The sequence below is a fragment of the Podarcis erhardii genome (assembly GCF_964252035.2).
Source record: "Podarcis erhardii genome assembly, chromosome: 1".
Classification (NCBI taxonomy): domain Eukaryota; kingdom Metazoa; phylum Chordata; class Lepidosauria; order Squamata; family Lacertidae; genus Podarcis; species Podarcis erhardii.
Window position 1 is genome coordinate 102241498 of NC_138497.1, and position 22076 is coordinate 102263573.

The 22076-nt window shown below is 40.6% G+C and overlaps 1 protein-coding gene across 9 annotated transcripts in view; it reads right to left on the reverse strand.

Annotated features, from left to right (window-relative positions):
* The window catches only part of GTDC1 (glycosyltransferase like domain containing 1), a 236937-nt gene that overhangs the window by 71055 nt on the left and 143806 nt on the right, over positions 1–22076 (reverse strand). For all 9 annotated transcript variants that reach the window (XR_014159033.1, XM_081872548.1, XM_081872552.1 and 6 more), the window contains one exon: positions 427–768. Coding sequence is in view for 8 of the 9 variants with exons in the window: in XM_081872548.1 (XP_081728674.1) it covers positions 427–768 (342 nt within the window). In the remaining variant the exon portion in view is untranslated. The remainder of the gene's footprint in view (positions 1–426; positions 769–22076) is intronic.

Below are 22076 nucleotides of genomic sequence, written 5' to 3' on the forward strand. Positions count from 1 at the left end.
ATATGTGCATATGTTTTAGAAATCTGGACAGGTATATAAAAAAACTACGACACAGAGCAGCATAGTATAGCCCTGAATTTTAACACCTAGTCAGTCACATTAGTATAATTAAGATAATTTAAATAACGCTGCATATTAAACATCATTAGTGGACTGAAATGCTCTGAAACAGAGTTCTCAGAGTTTTACATATCATTTCAATGTCATAACTATACCTCTTCTTTCCCACCCACACAACCCATCCCGCCCCTCGTACGCTGAACGCCTGCTGTGAAATTCAGCTTTTAAATGACATCATTTGTTTTCAGTAGACCACTACCTTTCCAAAGATATAACATGCAGAGCAAAACAATATTGGTACTAAATCAACGTTGTATGCAATAACTCGCCTGAAGATACAGCATTTTCATTTGGTGTTATACTTACCATCTGTGTGGCCAAATAATGTGCAAAGGTTTCTCCAGATGGTCCAAACTACCTGAGACGCTGCACAGGTTGTAAGTTGCATGTTGGCTATCTTCCTCTTGACAAGGGATTGTACTTTTCAAAGATGTAGGCTTGTCCAGATCTAGTGTCAGTAGTTGGGTGGGCAGCCCCTCCGGTCCCAGGGAATGAAGTCCAGACTGTGGTTCACTATGTCTGGGACTAAGGTCAGAGACGCTGATGCTTATTCCACCATTCTTTTCTTGGAAAGGCAGACAGGCATCTCCATCTCCTTTAGTACCATGCATCTTCTCAATATGGGCGAGTTTGTGTTCTGGCATAAACCTAGAGTTAAAAACAAAACAAAATTAAATTATACTTCCTCCAAAATGGCATCAATTACTTATGTCAGCTTGCAATTTTTGAATACTATCTTTTTTTAAAAGACAAAAAGCTACAATACAAAAGCTGCTTGAATGGTTCTGCATAGTGGTGGCTCTGTCATTTGCCACATGATAGAGAAAACAAAGAGCAAAGTGTTTCCAGGGGCTAAGGGCTCTGTTTTCCAGCTCAGAGTTTCCGAGGCCATTGGAACTGCAGAGGCTGAAGTGAGGCAAGCGGAATATACAGCTCTGTTGACCAGGCAAGGTCCAAACCCTGCCCTCTCACCAGTCCACCCATCACCCATGGAGGGCTGCTCTTGTGAGAGAAACAGCTGGTGGTGCTCCAACAGGGCTCTCTGGAAGGGGCCCATCTTCAGAGTGAGGCATTGTGGGTAAATTTTCTGTGCCACTTGCACTTTGCCAAAATAGTGGCAAATCCTGTTTAAAGTTCAACATTAAATTTAAAATTTAAGCAGGGTTTGCCGCCTGTGCAGCAAATTGGCAGTGTCAGTGTCTAGAACCACCTCACCCACAAAGCCTTACACAAAGGAAGCACCCGCTTTCTCACAGTTGGCGCTTAGGAGAGAAGATGGCCTTGGTGCAAGCAAGTTCCAGGTCAGGGAAAAAAGGGAGGAGGTGGCAGAAGTCACCTGCCACAGGTGTAGAAGGTTACAACAGAGGGGAGTGAGGCCACTTCAGAAACAGCACAATGTGTTGCGCCAGACCCCCGGCCTACAGCAGTGGCTTTTCAAGGCACCAGGCACAGTATTTCTCAGCTTACTTCTTGAGGTCTCTTTCTGATGGAAATATGCAAAAGCCTGTGTCTACCACTGAGCTACAGTCCCTCTCTTTAAGTCCCATGGAAACACCAGATAGTTTTGACTAATTTAAGTACCCCCCATTTTTTTAGGGGAACTAGTTAATGACCAGCTTGGGGACATCCCTGTTGTTAAAAGTTTCCATGTTCTCATACTATAACATTGCAAATAGTTGCATAATCTGCCATAAATGAATGGTGGAATACTACCACTAATACTATTTCTAAAAACACACCCCAATCCCAATAGTTTGTTCTATGTGGTCTTCTGTCTCCTTACCCAGATTCTAGTCCTTGTGCCCAATTATGCAGTGCCTCACTTCTAGCTATTTTCCAGGTTTAAGTTCTCATAAATGCATTGTGGGATTTTCAGGTATTAGATAAGATGTCAATGAAAACAGCTGCAAAATATATTTTCTACAAGATGTACGTGGAAAGCCCAATCTGGGCACAATCAGGACTTTTTTCTATCTACTTGCATTGCATACATAAGACTAATCACCTCGACAGTTTTTAAAGTAGTTAGTTTGTAATACTGTTCGCTGAATGATTTTTAAAGCAAGATTTATTTCATTATATATCAAGGAGTAAGTATTATCCACATTAACTTGGCATTGTTTTGGCACCAAGTGGTTCTGTATATCTTAATAGCAATAGTGCAGACATAATAAAACCTGCATGCTGAGAGTCACAAAAATGATTTTTTTAAAAGTTTGCAAGTTAGTTTAGGTGGTTGAGCTTTCACTATGCATCATTATATCTAAAAACACAAGACCTTTTATAATCTCTGGAAGACAGGACAGTCTACATCACAAATCATACACAGTACAACCTCTATTGTCAACATGGCAGGAATGATGTGATAGACAAGCCCAGCTGCTACTCAAATGGTCTGCATGATGCTTTAACATATCACTTGAAATTAAGAACTAGAAATGGACATGATGATGAAGGAACATTTCAGATAACTTGGTAGAAGAATCTTAAAGCTGTTACAGTTTACCATGTTATAGAGCAGTGGTTCCCAATTAGCTAAGTACTGTAGACCCCCTGTTTTTCAAAAGCCAAGCCATGGACCCCCTACTTTTGAAAATTTTGATATTGTTATGGTAGTTTTAATTATGTGAATGGTGCCATTCAACCCCTGTGTGGGTTAAGTGGATCACCGATTGGGGATTACTGTTATGGAGCCCTATCCAATCAGTGTGAATAGGCTAAATATTCATGGGTATGTTGGACTGTGGCAGCAGCAGCTTTATTTCCATGAATGTTGGAACAGAGCTTGCTCTTGTGCAATGGAAGGGCTCAATCAGTGTGACTGGGAACTCTGAAAAAGCAGGACTCATGATTTCACAAAGAAGTACAATTTTTCATGGCTAGACACTATTCTAACTTTTAACCAAACCTGTGTTAGATCAGGAGTGGGGTGTCTCACCATTCCACCCTTCTCTCTGCAAAGTTTGTTCATTTGTAGTTTGAAAAGTGTTAAAGACTAAAGCAGACCTTATATAAACTATTATTGCTGAAAAGTCATACCATAACAAACAGCATTAAGTTCTTGTAGCACATGTAGCTAATTCAAAATTATAAAGAAGCAGGTAGAAAAGGACACATTTTTAACTTCTTTCCCTGCTTCTAATGCACTGTTGGACCAAAGTCCCTCCAAATTTGTTGGACTAAAACACAGGGCATCATGTTGGCTGGGGCTGATGGAAGTTGGAGTCCAACAGAATCTGGAGGGCTGCACATTTCCCACCTCTGTTCCAGTGCAAAATCTGATGTTATATAAAGGTGAGAAAAGAGGCACAAGTAATTCTGATTAACTCCACTTCTATATAACACATAAACCGGCACAACACCGATTGATGTTTTCTTCACTACTTCATAACATTGGATCTAGTTCTTGTCCTTATCCAAGGTTAAAACCCTGACATGTGTTGACCCTGGAAGGCGTCACAGATTCAAGGAAAGCAGCAAGGTCCTACCACATCTCCTGTTCTCACCAACAGCTTCTCACAAGTATCAGATGTGAAAGCATGTAGGGACTTTTCTTAACCCCACTTTCACACTCCGATGTGGCCTTGCACATAAAACATTTTATATTTTGATGAACAAGGTAGCTGCTACCAATAACAGTTGTTGGGTGGCACCTGGTACCAGCATTGAAGGGAGATGCTAGAGTGGTAATCTTGGTTTGTAACACACAAAATTTAAAACTATCAGGCAACAGGTTAGAATACATATAAAGAAAAGTCACAAGCTCACAGCTTTAGTATGCCAGTGTGTCTTGCATTGCCTAGCCTCTTTGTAAAGCCATTGGTTTAGTACGTGGCACATTGATTTCTAATGTAAAACAACACAAACACACACACACAAATACGCACACCAAAAACGTCTACTGGAAATGTAAGTAAAAATGTTTTCCCCTTTCCTGAATTTAGACTAGCTCCTTTGAGATATAATATTCCCATTTACAATGTTTATAAACATAACAAAAAAATAAGCCTTGAGAGTACCACAAATATAATAAATAACCTGTCAGCTTGGTGCATTTGACTGTAAACGCTTTGTTGAAACACTACAGCAAAAATAACTAATTCTTGACTACATAATAGAAATCTCTTAACATGCTAAAAGTCACTATAAATGTCAGCCTGAATGTTTGACATTTAATCTGCCAGATTTGCCATTCTTTCTAGCTTGTGCAATACACATTCTCTACATCGAAAACAGCCGTGCCAACACACCTATGCACATTAATTTGCAGCAGAGAAGCGAGGCTTCTACTGTTTGCATGTTAGATGTCATCATGTCCTTTTGTACATGTTTATTCACAACATCTCATTTGGCCTAATGAAACATTACTTATGAGAATCAGTATTCTTCATTGGCACTGACAGTCAACTCATACACCATTTTATTAAAAACACCACCAAAAGAAGAATGGGAAGATACTGATGTCATCGTCAAATGAATAAAAACCACATTAGAAACACTGGCTGAAGGGCTGTTTTGGGTTAGATCAAATTATTAAAGAAGCGGCCCTGGACTGTGTGCTACATACAGTATATTCTGAAAAGCTATTTTTCATAAAAACAAAACACTAAAACATGTGAGAGCTGGAAGAAATATACTCTACATATATAACTTTCAAACTTCATAGAGACCATGTCTATAAATCCAGGGCTGTTCTAGAAGAATGCAATGAAGTAAAAATGGAAATATCTAGGTACATATTTGCTCTGTAAATGTCTGGGGAAAGCCACTTAAAATACTAAGCTGTGTTCAGGTAAAGATCTCCAGGAAACTAAATCCGTATCTCAGACCTCCAGATGGCAAAAAAGAATGACTTCTGAATCCAAAGACTCTCTTTGCAGAGGGAAGTATCACTACCATATGATTCTGCATGGGAGGGCAGCAGGACAAAACCTCATAAAGATGTTCATTCTCTACCTACCATAATGGTTTTTCAATGAGATTCTATCCAGGTTTTGTAAATGTATGCCAGTGTTTCTTCCCAAATGCAGACTTTTTATTATTTCCACTTCTAAGGTCACATGTTGTCAAAAAACAAACAAACAAACAAACAAACAAGTATGTGAAACAGCAGTAGCTTCTCTTTGCTGTAAATGACACTGATGTATATTTAGAAGAAAGCTAAAATGAAAAGGATGGTAAAAAAGAGAAAGAAAAGCCACCCTCTCTCTTTTGAAAACAGGTGCTTTACAATTCGTATCACACCAAGCTGACGGTGGAGAAAGGACCTTTTCAGTAGTGGCACCCCAGTTATGGAATGGCTTCCACAGGGTGGTATGACGTTATAATCGTTCAGTCTTTCAGGTTCCACAGTTTAAAACTGAGTTTTAGTTTTAACATTTCTTATTAATCTGTAATAGTTTTTACTGTTTTACATTGTATTCCAATTTGTAGTATTGTTTTTCTCTGTGAGCTGCACAGAGAACATCTGCTATCAGATGGCTATATAAGTGCAGTTAATAAACAAACAAACAAATATACTGTGAGCAAGTTCAGAGATACGGTGGATTATCAGAATCCATTCAAGTCAGGTTCAAGAGTGGATAGATCTTTAGAGACCCAAGCACAATGTCCAAACACAATGCACACTGCACCTATCAAGTCCATTAAGTACAGTGGTACCTCGGGTTAAGTACTTAATTCGTTCCGGAGGTCCGTTCTTAACTTGAAACTGTTCTTAACCTGAAGCACCACTTTAGCTAATGGGGCCTCCCGCTGCTGCTGCGCCGCCGGAGAATGATTTCTGTTCTCATCCTGAAGCAAAGTTCTTAACCCGAGATACTATTTCTGGGTTAGCAGAGTCTGTAACCTGAATCGTATGTAACCTGAAGCATATGTAACCTGAGGTACCACTGTATCTGCACACTAACTGATGACTTTCCAAACATTTTTTCTTAAGTTTTGTTCATTTGCTTGCCTTTTTCACTTTATGCACCAAAACTGACTGTGCTATCACATACAGGCAGCGACCATCATGCACGTGCTTGTTGCTGTTGACCCAGAAGTGGCCCAAAAGTGGGGCAAAATGGGGGTGGGGGCGGAACAGAAGTGGAAAGGAGCAGGGTGGGTTTCTGTGTGTTCCATCAATGCACACGGTGGTCAGGAATGAAACCCCCACACAAAATGGTTGCCGCCTAAACACTGCCAATGGGTTCAGTTCTCAAAGTATGAATCTTTATGCACCCAAAACAGCAAGAGGTATAACAGAAGGAGGTATAAATAGATTTGTGGAATGCCAGGGTTTGCAGAAGTACAAGAACTTTATTTTGGTGAAGGAGAGGGCTGGCTAATATTTTTGTTGTTGTTTTTTAAAGCCCAAAAGCCCACTAGGACAAAGTATGGTCTATGGCTATGGAATACTGGCTAGTTATTGAAGGGGACGAAAACAGTTGGAAAAATAAGAAGCAAGGGCAGTGGAATGGAGTACCCTGAGAGAAGGCATGGAGGAGTGGCTGGCAGGCAACCTAAGCAACAGCATTTCACACTGTAACATTTTGTTGAAGTCCTCCTTTGTTTCCCAAACAGTAGACATAGGAATGAGGGACATTCTGCCATTATTGAACGCCGCAAAACACCTTGGGGCAGAAGATGCCTACTGTAATCTATAGCTACTGATTGTCTGATGTTGAAGAATGTGAGTGGTGAACCGAATATTTCTCAGTGTCCTTTTTGCTAGGCTGCTTTCTGGCAGTCCAGGGATGACTATGGATCTGCGTATTTTAAGCACTTGAGACTATGAAGGTTATCATTGTGGGTAGATTGATTTAACATCCAATGATGTCCTGGCCTTCTCAAAGCCCCACATCACATTTCCCGGCTTTTGGGCATGCATTCTGCTCAGTTATAGCTAAACAACTCAGGTGAAATGAATACCTGTTGAGGCTTTGCTTGATGTTAACCAGTTAACTTTTTGGTTTAGTGTTTACAGCATGTATCAAACAAATACGAGAGTGAAGAAAGCTGCAAGAAGAAGAACAAAGAGGAAAGGGAAATGTTAGTAATATGCTGGAGCATCACTCAGCTAAGTGGCTAACTGAGGAAAGGCACCTGACTTAAGGTAGGATAGTAGATTGTGCAAAGAAAATAAAAGAAAGCCAGGCTCTTTAACGTTAGAGTGTTTCCAGATGCTACCTCTTTCCCCAATATTTTGCTGGGGGGAAACTCTCATTCCTCTGGATTTAGGATTCAAAAGCTCCAGCAAATTTCATTTTATTTCCTCAGCATTTCCTGCTCTTCACAATCCTCTTGCCAATCCGATTTCATCCTCAATCAACTGCACTTTCAACATCTTCCGAGTGTTCATCTCCTCTAGGCTGTAATTCCTAGACCTCAATGTAAAGAGGAGGGACAGAACATATCACGTAAGAAGTCCACAAAGTACTCTGTCTGAACACTGTTTGCAAGTGGACCTAAAGATCCCGGATTTCAAGTGTGTGTGTGTCTGTGTTGCTTTTCTTTAAAGCTACACAAGACGCTCTGTGAAACTGAAATGCTTTGTTTTGCTCATCTGATAAGGCTTCTGAGTATAACATTCATAGAGCTCTTCTTCTGGGAAGCACACAGCATGGAAATAGGACTAGCTGAAAAGAAAGTCTGCCACAGAATTATGCAAAGGAGAAAGGAAAAGGCAGAAGCTATTCCCAAAATAAACACAAACCTCACAGATGTGTGCATTCTGGGCTTTGATTCCTTTGTGCTTCCCCCTCCCCCTAGTTCCACACCCTTCTAGCCAAAACCATTTTAATCTACTCTGTACTTGTGGGATTATTACTGACTTAATACCACTTTGTTACATAACATATTTACCCCTGAGTGGCTAGCAAAAGGTTTCCTGCAAACTCCTTAAATCGCTTTAGGTTGTTTAAAAGATTTTATTTGTGTTCTTTTTACATCCCCCCCCCTAAATACTCAGTATGGAAAGAAAGTTTTGTTTTCTTTCTATCTGTATATAATTTGCAGCAAAACTGAAGTCAATAAACAAAATACCATGAATGTTTTCAAATGTATATACCATGAAGCTTTTATGAAGATAAAACTAAATACTTCACAGAATAACTTCTAAGATATTACATAATTATTAAAAGTTATCAGTAATGCAAGAACTACACTGCAGCATTTAGGCTGTATTCACAAACATGCTAGCTATGAATAAGCTCCAGTGCAAAAAGTTGGGTTTACCTCCAAGAGAGCATGCACAGAATAGCACTGCTAAAGACAAAAGAATAGCTCACGGTACAATGGGAACTAATTTTGATCACAACACCTGAGAAAGGTTTAGAACATATCACTTTGTGTATACTAACTGAGGAAGCTTTTTGAGAACTGGGTTAGATTCTATTAAGGCTGGCACATAGCCACCAACATCCAGACTTTAGCTGCAGCACCCACCAACTCCGTTCTAGGATGTTGACTTACAAAATACGCATTTGATTTAAAGCAGCTGAAAGGAAAAGATGGAACAGAACTGGAAATGGATGCATTTTTGTAAGAAGACACCTCACCTTCAAATCACATGGAGTTTGGGTTCTTCCCCTGCATCCTATTATTAAACTGCCACCACCAGAGCATGTAATTTCCTGGTTAGAGGAATTTCTTCTAATCAGTATTTTTAAAAATCAGTGTCCCCTTTAAACGGACTTTCTCAGTAAATACACAATGCAGAGGGGAATGCTATCATAACACTTCAATAGTTAAGTGACTCTATGAGAAAAATACTTCCAAATGTTTCCTAAACCCCTCCAAACCGCACCAAAGAACATTATCGTAATATTATGTTTCCCCATGGTCTCCAATATTTAAGCTTGCCATTACTGAAATGATACTTGGATGAAAAAGTTTGTGCTATGCATAAGATTTTTCCTAAAAGAAAGTCTTGCTTTAAAAGTTTAGCTAGCCTTAGAAGTCAATGTTATTTTGATTTTCATCACTTTTCTTTATTAATTGGCCAGCCATTCTACACACACTTAGCCTGTTGTATGGGCCCTATGCAAGAACCACTTATTTTAAATCTGAGCAGAAACCATGTGATCTCACTCCGAAGAGTAACTGAAAACAATAACTTGCCTTAGATGATTACATATCACGTTACAAATAGATAGTCATATTTCTTGTGGGTATAGACAATCCAAATAAACTGTATACCATATTTTGATAACACAATCCAGCATCTCTAGCATCAAAGGGTTCGTTTCTGTTAGATTTTAATGTGAATCAGGGTTGTAATGTTTTCTGTAAGCATAAGCTAACCATTTCAACGATTTTGCCAGCAAGCTGCCTTTTTGGCAGATTATTGGCAGTATGTACTGGCAACAAGCTAGTGCAGCTAAAACCCTGCTTGTATGTTACAGGTAAATAATGATTTAAATAAATTTATGTGAAATGTTCCACATGGTCACATCTGTTTTTGATAGCTCAATCCCCTGTGCAGATACAAATCCTTTTGTGTGTTTCTCAAGAAAACACATAGTTCACCTTAATTATTTTAACACCTCCTCAGGTATCCAACATAGCAGTGAAACAAAGAAATACCAGGCACAGCTCTCCTAAAGGGAACAGTAATGTAAGCTAATTAAGCTGCAAGAAGAGTGTGTGTGTGTGTGTGTGTGTGTGTGATGACATCAAGCGGTATGAAATGGCCTTGTAGTATTCATACAGCCAGGTAACCTTAGGTGGGTTTATGAGGAATGAAAGCAAATCCATCAATGACCATTTGACCCTTATTGTCAAGGACCAGGATGCAAGCAAATACTTACAGCACAATCCTATATGTACTTCTGCGAAAGGTCCATTGATTTCAACAAGATATACTCTGAGGTAAGCAGGTACAGGCCTAATTATTACATACTCAGAGCAAGCCGCCTGCCTTAAGTCTAACTCACTTCAATGCCTGACTCTGCTTCAGACGGCTTGCCCTATTCGACATCACAAAATGATTTTGAACTTTCTGACAGTTTCTAAAGCGGTCTCCTATGCAGCATGGTAGGAAGGAGCTGCTGTTCAAGAAAGGGGGGGGGCAGTCCAGCCTTAAAATCTCGGGCTCACTGTTCTTTGGATCCTGGCCAAGGTCCCTTATTTGTATGAAGTTGGGCCTGGGCCAAAAATCCTGATTTAGTTTTGCCCAGGGTCTTTGTAATCCTCTCGGTGGCCTTGCATACAGCGTTCTTGTACTACATGAAACACAGAGATATCATTTTAATTTCTCTCAGTCACAAGGTAATATACATCTGAAGCTCTAGACTTGGCTTGTGGCGGCAGAATCCCAGGATGCTCTACTTTCCAGCAAAAAAAGGTTACAATGTCAGTGTATTACAAGAGATGAATGAGTACTGGGACAACGGAAAGGGACGAGGGTGAAGTGAAGTAAGCACTGCTCGGTTTAAGTAGTGTCATACCACTGGGGTATTTGCAGAACTAGGCTAAGTATAATGTGGATGAGGGTTCAGGCTCGGTTGTGAAAATATTGCACATTGCAATTTCCCTTTGTCCAATTATACCCTTTAGGGAGATGGTTTTTTTAATATAGGAAACACACCACCATTGTATATGCACACAGCTAAAACTAAGAAGCTAACTCCCGCAATGATTTCGAATGCAGAATTGGCCCTAACATTAGGCAGAATGAGGCAATGACCTCAGGCTGAAGATATTAGGGGGCAGGACAACACCAGCAACAGCTGGAGATCAGAGGTTTGTCATGCACCAGCCTGCCATGTACCCACTGAACCAGCCTGTTGTCCTCAGGTGCGGTCAAGGATACATGCCAGTGTTGGAAATAAGATTAACGCTAACCCAGGTAGCTATTGTACAGCCAATAGAAAGCACCAACTTGCTCTTTGCCTCAGGCAGAAAATATTTCCTTTGTTATGGATATGTATGCTTCCCTAGAACCAAGAATACCGATGGTAAGAAAAATATATGAGAAATGTACCACTTTTTCCATGTTCATTGCTGGAAGTCTTGTACCTTAAGTTGTTCAGGAGTTGAAAGAAACAACAACAAAAATCAATGCATTTTTAAATTTTTTGGTTAAAATCACTGCAGTTTTGACAGATGCAGTCCGTCATCTTGGTTCAAAACAGCATCAAATTATATTCAAACATAGACAAAAGACCTGTTCCTTGATCTCAGGAACCATCAAACAAATTTTCCTTATGATATCCTAATAAGCGTCCAAATGGACAGTGAACAAACAAATAGCTCTCAAAAATATATAGTCAACTGAATTTTATGTAATTTCTAGGTAAGGATGCCTGAGGAATTTGAATTCTGTGACTTCTGATGCAAACTGACCTGATCTTCACCTACTGAAATAATGTATAGATAAGAATGTAATTTTCCTTCTGAATTCAGAAACTTTTTCTGGCTCAGAAACTGTGTGAAATGTTTAAAATGTCTGTTTTGGAATCAAATAGATTTAGAAATATGTACATTGGATAAAATATGTACAGTGGTGCCCCGCAAGACGAATGCCTCGCAAGACGAAAAACTCGCTAGACGAAAGGGTTTTTCATTTTTCGAGGTGCTTCGCAAGACGAATTTCCCTATGGTCTTGCTTTGCAAGACGAAAACGTCTTGCGAGTTCTTGCAAGTTTCCCCCCTTTTTTTCCTTTTTCTAAGCCGCTAATCTGCTAATAGCCGCTAAAAACCGCTAATAGCCGCTAATCCGCTAATAGCGCTAATCCGCTAATAGCCGTGCTTCGCAAGACGAAAAAACCGCAAGACGAAGAGACTCGCGGAACGAATTAATTTCATCTTGCGAGGCACCACTGTATTTAAATAAACATTTCAATGCAGATTGTAAATAAATAAACAAATAAATAAATCACAGATTTATGCAGAAATGGGACGAAAAAGGATTTATAATGAATGCATGCATGCAAAATTGACAGAATAGAAATGGAGTGTTCTACCCAGCTCTAATTCTATGGATATCCCATGATACTCAGAACTTACACGGTGGTTATCCCATTTTTATTCACAATAACCCTGTGAAGCAGGTAAGCCTAAGAGAAAATAAAAGGGGCCATCAAAGCCACACAGTGAGCTTCATGGATGAGTGGGGACTGAATCCATCTCCACACCCTATCCACTATACAGGTCTGACTCATATCTGCAGTTACAACATATGTATCACTACAGCCTCTGACCAGATGTATTCCTCATACTGAATATATAGTCTAATTGTTGATGAATTATTTAATGATGTCCTGTGAAACTAAGGATATGTGTAAAATAACCGAAGTTCAGTGTCTCAAAAAAATCTGTCTGCAGACAGTTTTGCTTGTTTAAAGCCCAGTATTCTTACCTCCCTGCTAAAATAGGTTTGCCCACAGAGCTTTTAATGTTTGCTCTTCAAAAGATAATCTGCTCTATCAGGTTTGGGGCTTGTTTGGCTACACACACACACACACACACACACACAGGCAAGTTATTTAAAGCTTAGTCAGAAATTCTTGTCAAGATGTACTGGATGCTGTCATAAAACCATGTAAAGTCGTACTGGGCTTGCTGTTAATTTGTTCAATTTCAAGGATTTTATCTCTTTTCCACTGTAGGTACAAACCTTGAGGGAGAACTCCTTGTTGTTTAAAGAAAGAAATCCCTGTGATTGTGAACCGAAATGAGAAAGTCTGTTTGCCTTTCTTGTAAGTCTGTTGTTTCACTTCCATTTGGGAGTTGGGAAACAAATCCAGTGAAAGCTAGGTACTTTAAAGAGGAGAGAAAAAGGAACGTTCCAGACATATTTGCTATCGTTTCACTAAAGACTCAATTCAGATATCACATCAAACAATGGCTTCTGCTAACCATAGTTTAGATCCCATGTGGTGCTTTGAGATTCCACATATACAATAAGCAAAGAGTGGTTTGGAAGAGCTTGTGTATATTTGTTTTATTCATCTTAACCTCACAAATTCATCACCTCTCCAATCTCCATGGTGCAGCAAATTCTGCAGATAAAGTGATGGTTGCACTTATGGTTTGTCAATGTTAGACATCAAAATAATAATTAGCAGTACCCATGGCTTGGAAGCCCACTTCAAACCATGGTCTTAGATTCTGGATCACTGTGCAACTGCAAACCATAAGTTTAAATTCACCCATAATTAAGCTTCTTTAGCCATAGTTTGACAGGGTGTCTAAAATGAGCATATGTATATAAATAAATGAAAATTTCCAGGAGAAGCATGCTTAAGCCCAGATGGATCTTCAAAGCAGCAGATACAACAGAATGCAATGCTGTTTCTACCATTGCCCCCCCCCCCCCGCCCAGCCCCTGAGCCCGGCTTCGGCTGGGGAGGGCGGGATATAAATAAAATTTTATTGTTATTTATTATTATGGTGTTGTGTTGGGTTAGTATATCCTCTATACCACCTCCACACACCAGGAAATAGTGGCCTTTTTATCTTTGAAAGGCAAAGATGGAGTAGCCAGAGGAAGTAGCTCTCTCTATATATAAGAAGCTTGAAGTATATATGGGTTTGTCCAGAAGTTTCAAAAATATGAAATAAGTAGGAGCTGAACCCCTGCTCGCAATCCTCTCAAACCTGGCCTATATACCTGCAACCCTTTTCCAAACTCTCCCCTGTCAACTAGAGATGTGAAGAACTGGGAACTCTCCTCCCACAAAAAGCTTCCATTTTTAAAGCTTAATTGTAGAATCTAACAAGAAGGAATGAGTTTGACCAAACTGCGGGAGGCAGCGGAAGACAGGAGTGCCTGGTGTGCTCTGGTCCATGGGGTCACGAAGAGTCGGACAAGACTAAACGACTAAGCAACAGGAAGGAGGGTGGGTGCAAAACTAGAATTAGCTGGCTCTGCCTCTCATTGGTTCTGGCTCCACCTACTGTTTAGACTCCCTGCCTTTCACCCTACCCATAGGGTACCCTGCCTATCCTTGTTACCAGGCAGAGTATTGAAAATGTGTGATGGGTATATAATATTCCTTTTGGGAGGGAGGTCTGTGCTAGAAGTGACAAATGCTAAGTGAGTGGGGGAGATTGTACTGAATAGCTCTGCAAACATAGGAACTTAGCACTGCTATCTGTTCCAAATTCAAAACTTGACTTAATACTACTATCTCTTCCGAATACTGAAGAGTATACCATACAACTGAAAATTCCTGCAAAAAAAAAAAAAGCCACAAAACAAAACTTTCTAAAACAGAATAAAAAAATTCCTTCCAGTAGCACCTTAAAGACCAACTAAGTTAGTTCTTGGTATGAGCTTTCGTGTGCATGCACACTTCTTCAGATACACTGAAACAGAAGTCACCAGACCCTTCTATATAGTGAGAAGGTGGGGAGAAGTATTACTCAGAAGGGTGGTGGGATTGGGTGATTGGCAGATAGCTGTGATGAGCCTGTTGACGACTCTTAACGACTGCAATAGGTCTTACAGGAAAAAGCAAGGGGTGAGAAGGTGAAAAATGGCTTTGTCATGTATAATGAGATAAGAATCCAATGTCTTTGTTCAGACCAGGTCTCTCCATGGTTTTAAGTTTGGTAATAAGTTGCAATTCAGCAGCTTCTCTTTCCAGTCTATTTCTGAAATTCCTTTGTAATAGAACAGGAATTCTGTTTCAGTGTATCTGAAGAAGTGTGCATGCACACGAAAGCTCATACCAAGAACTAACTTAGTTGGTCTTTAAGGTGCTACTGGAAGGATTTTTTTTTATTTTTTTTTGACTATGGCAGACCAACACGGCTACCTATCTGTTTCTAAAACAGCATAGGGCCTTTACCTGAAAGAGCACAAGGGCCAGGCAACCTCCCCACTACCCACTTCCTGCATGACAAGATCAAAAGAAGGAGGTGTATATATAAATGGCACTTGGTTTGGATTCCATTATTTTATAGAAGCCAAGGAAGAGATCAAAGAAAAAAAGTACCTCAATTTTGCTATTAACATTTAACATAGCTCCAGTCTGAAAACCTTTTCCAAATTGCTACTGCAATTTAAAATCCAAGTGTAGTTGAGCTGTTTTGTAGAATAGCATTCCTGAGAGCTATACGTTTCAACTCGCCGACTTTTTTCACCTATGGCGGAAACGAGGTGGGTTTTTTTTTTAAGTGTCTTATTTCACAATATGACTTCGTTATCTTTAATTATATTGGAGCAATCAATAGGCTGCAGCTGGGTTGAAGGTCTGTTGTTTTAGGAAAATTTTCACAGGAAAATAGTTTTAAAATGGAAAAGGAGAGAAACATTTCTAATCTCAAGTATGAAAATCTTAAAATAATGCAATATACCTTTCTCCCTGCAAATTTAACAAAGATACATAGAAAATGTGTATCATCAGCTCTAAATTGTAGCACAGAGTTTAGCATTCAACTGAATATATTACAGAAGGTCGATAATCCAGAGCTCAGGAGCACCTGTGTATTCATCAGTACCTTCTATGGTGCTCACGAAAGATCTCTGTAAACATCCCCTCAAAGATCTACAATGCATGAGATAGGGAGCAAGGCACATCCACACCATTTTGTCTTCCCTTCTCTTTTCTTGTTTTTATAGATATGATAGCTATTTCTGCCGCGCCCCCCCCCCAACACGGCGGCTATTTTGCATTGCATTAGACCCTTGCAGTTGCCATTATGTGAAGCCATGGAGCAATTTTGCATTATGCCACACACTCAACACCCTAGATGGGATGGATGGGAGGGAGGTTGCCTGCTCTTGATGGGGTTACACTCCTTCTGAAGGAGCAGGTACATAGCTTAGGGGTACTTCTGGATTCTTTACTCTCATCTTGGGGCTCAGGTGGCCTCAGCGGTGCAAAGTGCTTTCCATAAGCTTCAGCTGATAGCCTAGCTGCACCCCTATCTGGACAGGAATAGCCTAACTTCTGTTCTACAGGCTCTGGTAACCTCTAGGTTTAGATTACCGCAGCACATTATATGTAGTGCTGCCTCTGAAGATGGTTTGGACACTTTAGCTGGTTGAGAATTTGGTAGGGCAGGGCAGTTTGAGCATATTGCACAAATCCCGGCCCAACTACATTGGCAGCCGATTAATTTCTGGGCTCAGTTCAAAGCACTGGTTTTGACCTATAAGGTCATAAATGCCTCAGGTCTGCAATACTTCAAGAACTGCCTTTCCCTATATGAACCAACCTCCTCCTCCACTAGAGGTCTGGAGGGTGGCAAGAGAAGAACAAGACTTCTTTGTGGCAACTCCCCATTTGCTGAATGCTCTCCCCAGGGAGGCTCACCTGGTGCCTTCACTACATTAGGTGCAAGGTGAAAACATTTCCCTTCAACCAAGCGTTCAGCTAATTAACATGCTATGGTTTTCTTAATGTGTTTGTGGGGAATGGGGTTATTGGTTTGTTTTTGTTTTATTATGTACTTTGTATTCTTACTTTTATGTTTTTCTGTTGTGAACTGCCCTGGGACACTCCGCAAGGTATCTGTGGCCATTGCCTCTGCTTTCCCTTTCGCTGGGCCAAATGTAAATTGTCTTCCATTGAACAGGAGGAAGAGGAAGTTAAAGGTGGTGGTTTGGGACAAAAAGAGACCTGCTCACAGGCATGTGTTTGCTCTGATCCTGCTCTCAGGCATTTGAACAAGGGCACTTATTCCTCCCAGGGCCTTTGATCAAATGCTTGAGCCATCCCTAATTCTTACTCAGGACTGGATGCCTGATGGACACAAATGGAGTGTCCTAGTGAATCAGCTGCAGTATGATGGGCAGTTGGTCTGCATATGCTTTCTTCTTAAACACTGGATGGTTTCCAGGGCAGGGTTGAGGCAGCTGCACATAACTGTGCATGTGGAAGGAAGGCATGTGGGGCTTGAACAGCCTTCCTTCCACATGCAACTGGTTGAGAAACTGGTTGAGAAACAAAACAAAAACATTGAAGTTTTCGGAACCAAAGAAGCAACAATGACCGTACAATTTAACTGAAAAGAAGTGGCATGAAGTATCAGAAGAGAAGAAAATTATTTCAACATTTTAACTTCGGTATTAATAACATAAGCAAACGAAACCAATGTTACCGAGGAGCCATACAACTGGATACAAGCAAAAACAAAAACAAAAGAAAGTATGGAAATGGAAATAAAAACAACGGAAAGCCAAAAAGCCTCTCTGACGTGCTCTGAATAATGTTTTGATGCTATGGTTGCAATCCTCAGACCACTTCAATGGGACTACTCTGCACTCTGGTTTGAGGAGAGCAGCCAATGTAACTAAGAAACAGACTTTTCAAATCAATTCTCTATTTTTAAGATGTGTCTTGGCTGAGAAGCTTTGTGCCATGCTCCAAAAATCAGACTACATTCTGGGGAAATGTATTCAAAGATGCCTAGAAATGATTCCTATTTGAGTTAATACTGAAGTTTGTGGGCTGTTTTTTTTATTAAAAAAAACCACACACACACAACCGAATATAGCACGCCCCATAAGCGACAAAGTTCACTAAAATGGCACTTTAATGTTGCTTACTTCACTATGCAAGATCAGGAAGGAGCTTTAGAACGACTATGCAGAAGAAGAAAGGGGCTCAAGAATCACTGTTGGGTTTGGCTGTCCGCTGAACTGGGATGCAGAGGTTCAGACTGATACTAAAATCTGCTCAAAAAGATTTATTAGTAATTCAAGCGATCCTGACACTTAGTTCAGTGGGAGGGCACATGATCTGCCTGCAAAAAAGTCACTGATCCAATGCCTGGCACCACCAATTAAAAGAATCAGATAGCAGATACCGTTGGATTCCAGCTTTCAACATAGCACTCCAGCACAGGGCTGAAGAGCAGCAAAAGGATGCGGTACACCAAGCCTTACAAAACTCCAGACACAATCTTGCAGTTCCTACATGTCATGCTAAGATCCATTCGCAACTTATGAGATCAATGCAGGATGAGAGCCTCTAGACCTGGGTTTCCCAAATGTGGTTCTCCAGTTGGTTTTGGACTAAAACTCCCATCATCCCTAGCTAGCAGGACGATGGGAATCGTAGTCCAAAAACAGCTGGTGGGTTTAAGTTTGGGAAACCCTGCTCTAGACCATATGGGAACAGCTGCCATATTGTTTTGATAACTTGTAAATCAGGCCCAAGTTTGACCTATAAACACTGGATCTGATTTCACCAGGTTGTATTTCTTTTGTATCTGCAGAGGTGGGAAGGGTGTTGGCCTACAACCCTCATCGCTCCTGATCACTGGCCATGATGGTTGGGGCTGGAGGGACTTAGAGCCCAATATCTGGAAGGCCACATTTTCCTCAGCCTTGTGTTATTGAAACAAAGCAAAGCAAGTTCCAAGGACCTCCACGCCCTTCAGGTCTGCATGTCAACTTTGCTTTTACTCTTTCAAGTAAGTTCTTGAGTCCTTTTTGAAAGGCAGATTGTATTTCACAAGGACTCAGTTTATTACCGGATTTACACTTTGAATAATTTGATATTATCTAGTATTTTGAGTGGCATTTATATAACTGTTTCAACTTTTTGTGTTTGGGCTATTAAGATACCTATGTACATGGCATTTCATTAGGTTGCTGTGTCGTAAACTTGGTCCATGGCCTTTCGACAAAGGGCAGTACATGAATCTCTCAAATAAATAAATAAATAATACACAGGGGAAGGCAGCATTAGACCCCTGCTCTGCTAGATGCTCCCCTCTCCCATCATCACAGGGCCTTCTGGGGCCAACTGCTCTGCTGAAAGGAATCCAGCTTTAAGAGGTAGGAGTGGAGATCAGACCCAAATACCTCTGGGTGGTTGCTCCTGCTCCTGGCTCTAGCTGCACTGGCTTTATTTTGGTTCACAACATTTGTGGTTCACAACATTTGTGAAATGTAATGGATTTATTAAAAAGAGCTGTACAATTAAGAGGACTGAAGTAAAAAAGCGACATATAAAACTACTAAATAACAAATAAGTAAATAAACATGGTTCTTAAGCATCAGGGCTGGGATCTTGCACCCAGTCAACTCAATGCCACAAGACATTGTATATGTAACAAGTTTGGAACAAGTTTGCAGCCCAGTTGTCTGTTATGCTGTTTCAATGTTGTTGTCTTTCCTTGTTTGCTCTTATACCATTTTAATGCTGAATTTATGACACTGATACATTGTAATTCGCACTGATAAAAGCTGACATTCTTGCCTATTGACAGCTTCTTTCAACATTTTAATACCAAGAATACTGGTTTAGATTCTGCACTCCCACCCCCAGAACAATGCATTGTCCTTTCCAGAGATTAAGCTGGCTTCATTTGGCACATGCTTTTTAATTGCTTCCAGACTTAATTATTACCATACAAATAAAATATATTCTGGCTGGAGGTCGTTCTTATATCTCAAGTAGTAGTTTTCAAACTTCTTATGCTGAAGTCTGTGAATTAACTCCTACATGTTGCAACAGAAAATTGTGGAGTAGGCTCTCAGAGCACAATCCCTCTAACACCAGCTGTCCCTTACGGGGATTGAACCTGCAACCTTGGCATTATCAGCACCATGTACTAACCAACTGAGCTATATCAGCCAACACAGTGACAGAAAGTGCCCATGCTCAGTGAAAATTCTCTGCATGTTCCCAGTGGCACTGTTAGTGCATTTCTCCTGGAAATCATTGTTGACTACCAAGCCTAGACACAATTTGCTGACTTTAATCAAACTGGTAAGTTGTCAAGGTATTGGCAACCCTGTATTTGCTACCTTGAATTCTGTACATCAAAATATTCAATTATCTACCAAAGGGAGAGTAACAACAAGTATTTGTAGTTCAACAGATCAACTCACTTGGCCAATGAAATCTCCCCTTCCTCCAAAAAATTAATCAAACTGTAACTAAGTTTAGAAGCAATTTTTTAAAAAAATCAAGGCAGGAAAGCAGCTGAACAATTCATAGTGGACAGGACTCGGCAGAGTTTCAATAGAAAATAATGCAACCCTGACACTTCACCAGAACGTTCAAAAAGTAAATTGAATGGCAGCATGATTGCAGTGGTTCCAGTTATGTTAATTAGGTTGAATTCATGGTTCATTGATGCTGCAATTATGTTGCAAAGAAATGCTGCAAGCATGCTATCTCATCCCACTGCAGCCTGCTGAGTATGCGACCATTATTCTTCTTGTAGCAAAAACTCTTTCCAAAGGAGATTATATGTTGTAGTTCACATTGATAAATAAAACACGCAATTCGCAGAAGGGGGAAAAATGTGGCTGACACTACTCCATTTTGACAACTTATTTCTCTTATTGCTGTAGTACCAAGGACAAACACCGCTGCTGAATCACATAAGAAGCTTTCCTCGGATACTTTGAATACCTTACATATGAATTCTCATCAAGATTATTCATTCCGTTTCACAAATGGAGTGAACAGGCACTGGAAGGTTAAGAGACTTCTCCAAAGCCAGCAGCAAGTCAGCGTTAACAGAAATGAAGTGTCATGGTTTGCAGCATCTTTCCTAGCTGGCACTGCCTCATCCCAACCATCCTCTCACAAATCAGATGGTCATTCCACTTGGAATGTGGAACTCTGCATATAAGGTGAAGCAGACATTCAGAAAAAAAGTATAACCATTCAATGTGGAAGCTCACAGCCCAAGCTTTTTTATTGCTTACCTCCTGGTAACTCCCGTCTTCCCTAGCCAGCATGACCAGTTGTCAGGGATGATAGGAGTTGCAGTCCAACAACAGCTGGAGACTCAAGTTTGGCTTTACCTACTTACAGTGCTTTTTTTCTTTTTTAAAAAATATGTTTAGGGGTACTCTCATTTCCCTACTCATATTGAAATACTGCCCCTCAATGAGGCCAAACTTAGATTCACAAAATGTTTAGGGGTATGCGGACCCCTTCAGACCCCCGGGGAAAAAAGCACTCTCTACTTGCATGCTGCAACTGGAACACTGTGAAATTTGTACCTTCCTAAGAGGTATTCGGGACACGGGTGGCGCTGTGGGTTAAACCACAGAGCCTAGGACTTGCCGATCAGAAGGTTGGTGATTCGAATCCCTGTGACGGGGTGAGCTCCCGTTGTTCGGTCCTTGCTCCTGCCAACCTAGCAGTTCAAAAGCACAACAAAGTGCAAGTAGATAAACAGGTACCACTCTGGCGGGAAGGTAAACGGTGTTTCCATGCGCTGCTCTGGTTCGCCAGAGCGGCTTAGTCATGCTGGCCACATGACGTGGAAGCTGTACGCCGGCACCCTCGGCCAATAAAGCGAGGTGAGCGCCGCAACCCCAGAGTCGGTCACGACTGGACCTAATGGCCAGGGGTCCCTTTACCTTTACCTTAAGAGGTATTCAGGACTCTTACTTTACTGTTTGGGTCAAAACATGGGGTTGTATCCAATGTTAGTCAGAGTAGATCAGTGGACATGAGAAACCTAGGTCCATTGACTTCAATGGGTCTGCTATGAGTAGAAATTAGTTTGAGTGCACCATTCATGCAAGACATTTCCAGTTCCAAGGATCACACAAATTTATAATGAACTCCCATTGAAGTCTTTTAAGAAGGAAGACTTATTGAGTTCAATGGAGAAGTTACCCACTGGAAAGTATCTATAGGATTCTAACCTAAAGCTCCTGCACTGTTCACAGGATTCACAACACCCTGATTTATAACTGATGAAATGTAATGTTTCAGTGATATTTTTATTCTGATAAGCATAAGTCTAAATTTATATGTTTGCAATGTCAGAGTCTTACTCTTAATGGGGACATGCCCTGACACAGCTTTCCTTCCACTCTAAAGTTACGTTTCCCTGGTGTATTACAAACATGTCATGAAACAGAAGAATGCATCTCCCTCTAAAAATCCAAGGGAGGGTAGACTGTAAGTCCCCAACAGGACTATCTCCTGCCACCTGTCCATATTATTATCCTAAACCAGGCATAGGCGAACTCGGCCATCCAGATTTTTGGGACTACAACTCCCACCATCCCTGACCGCTGGTCCTGTTAGCTAGGG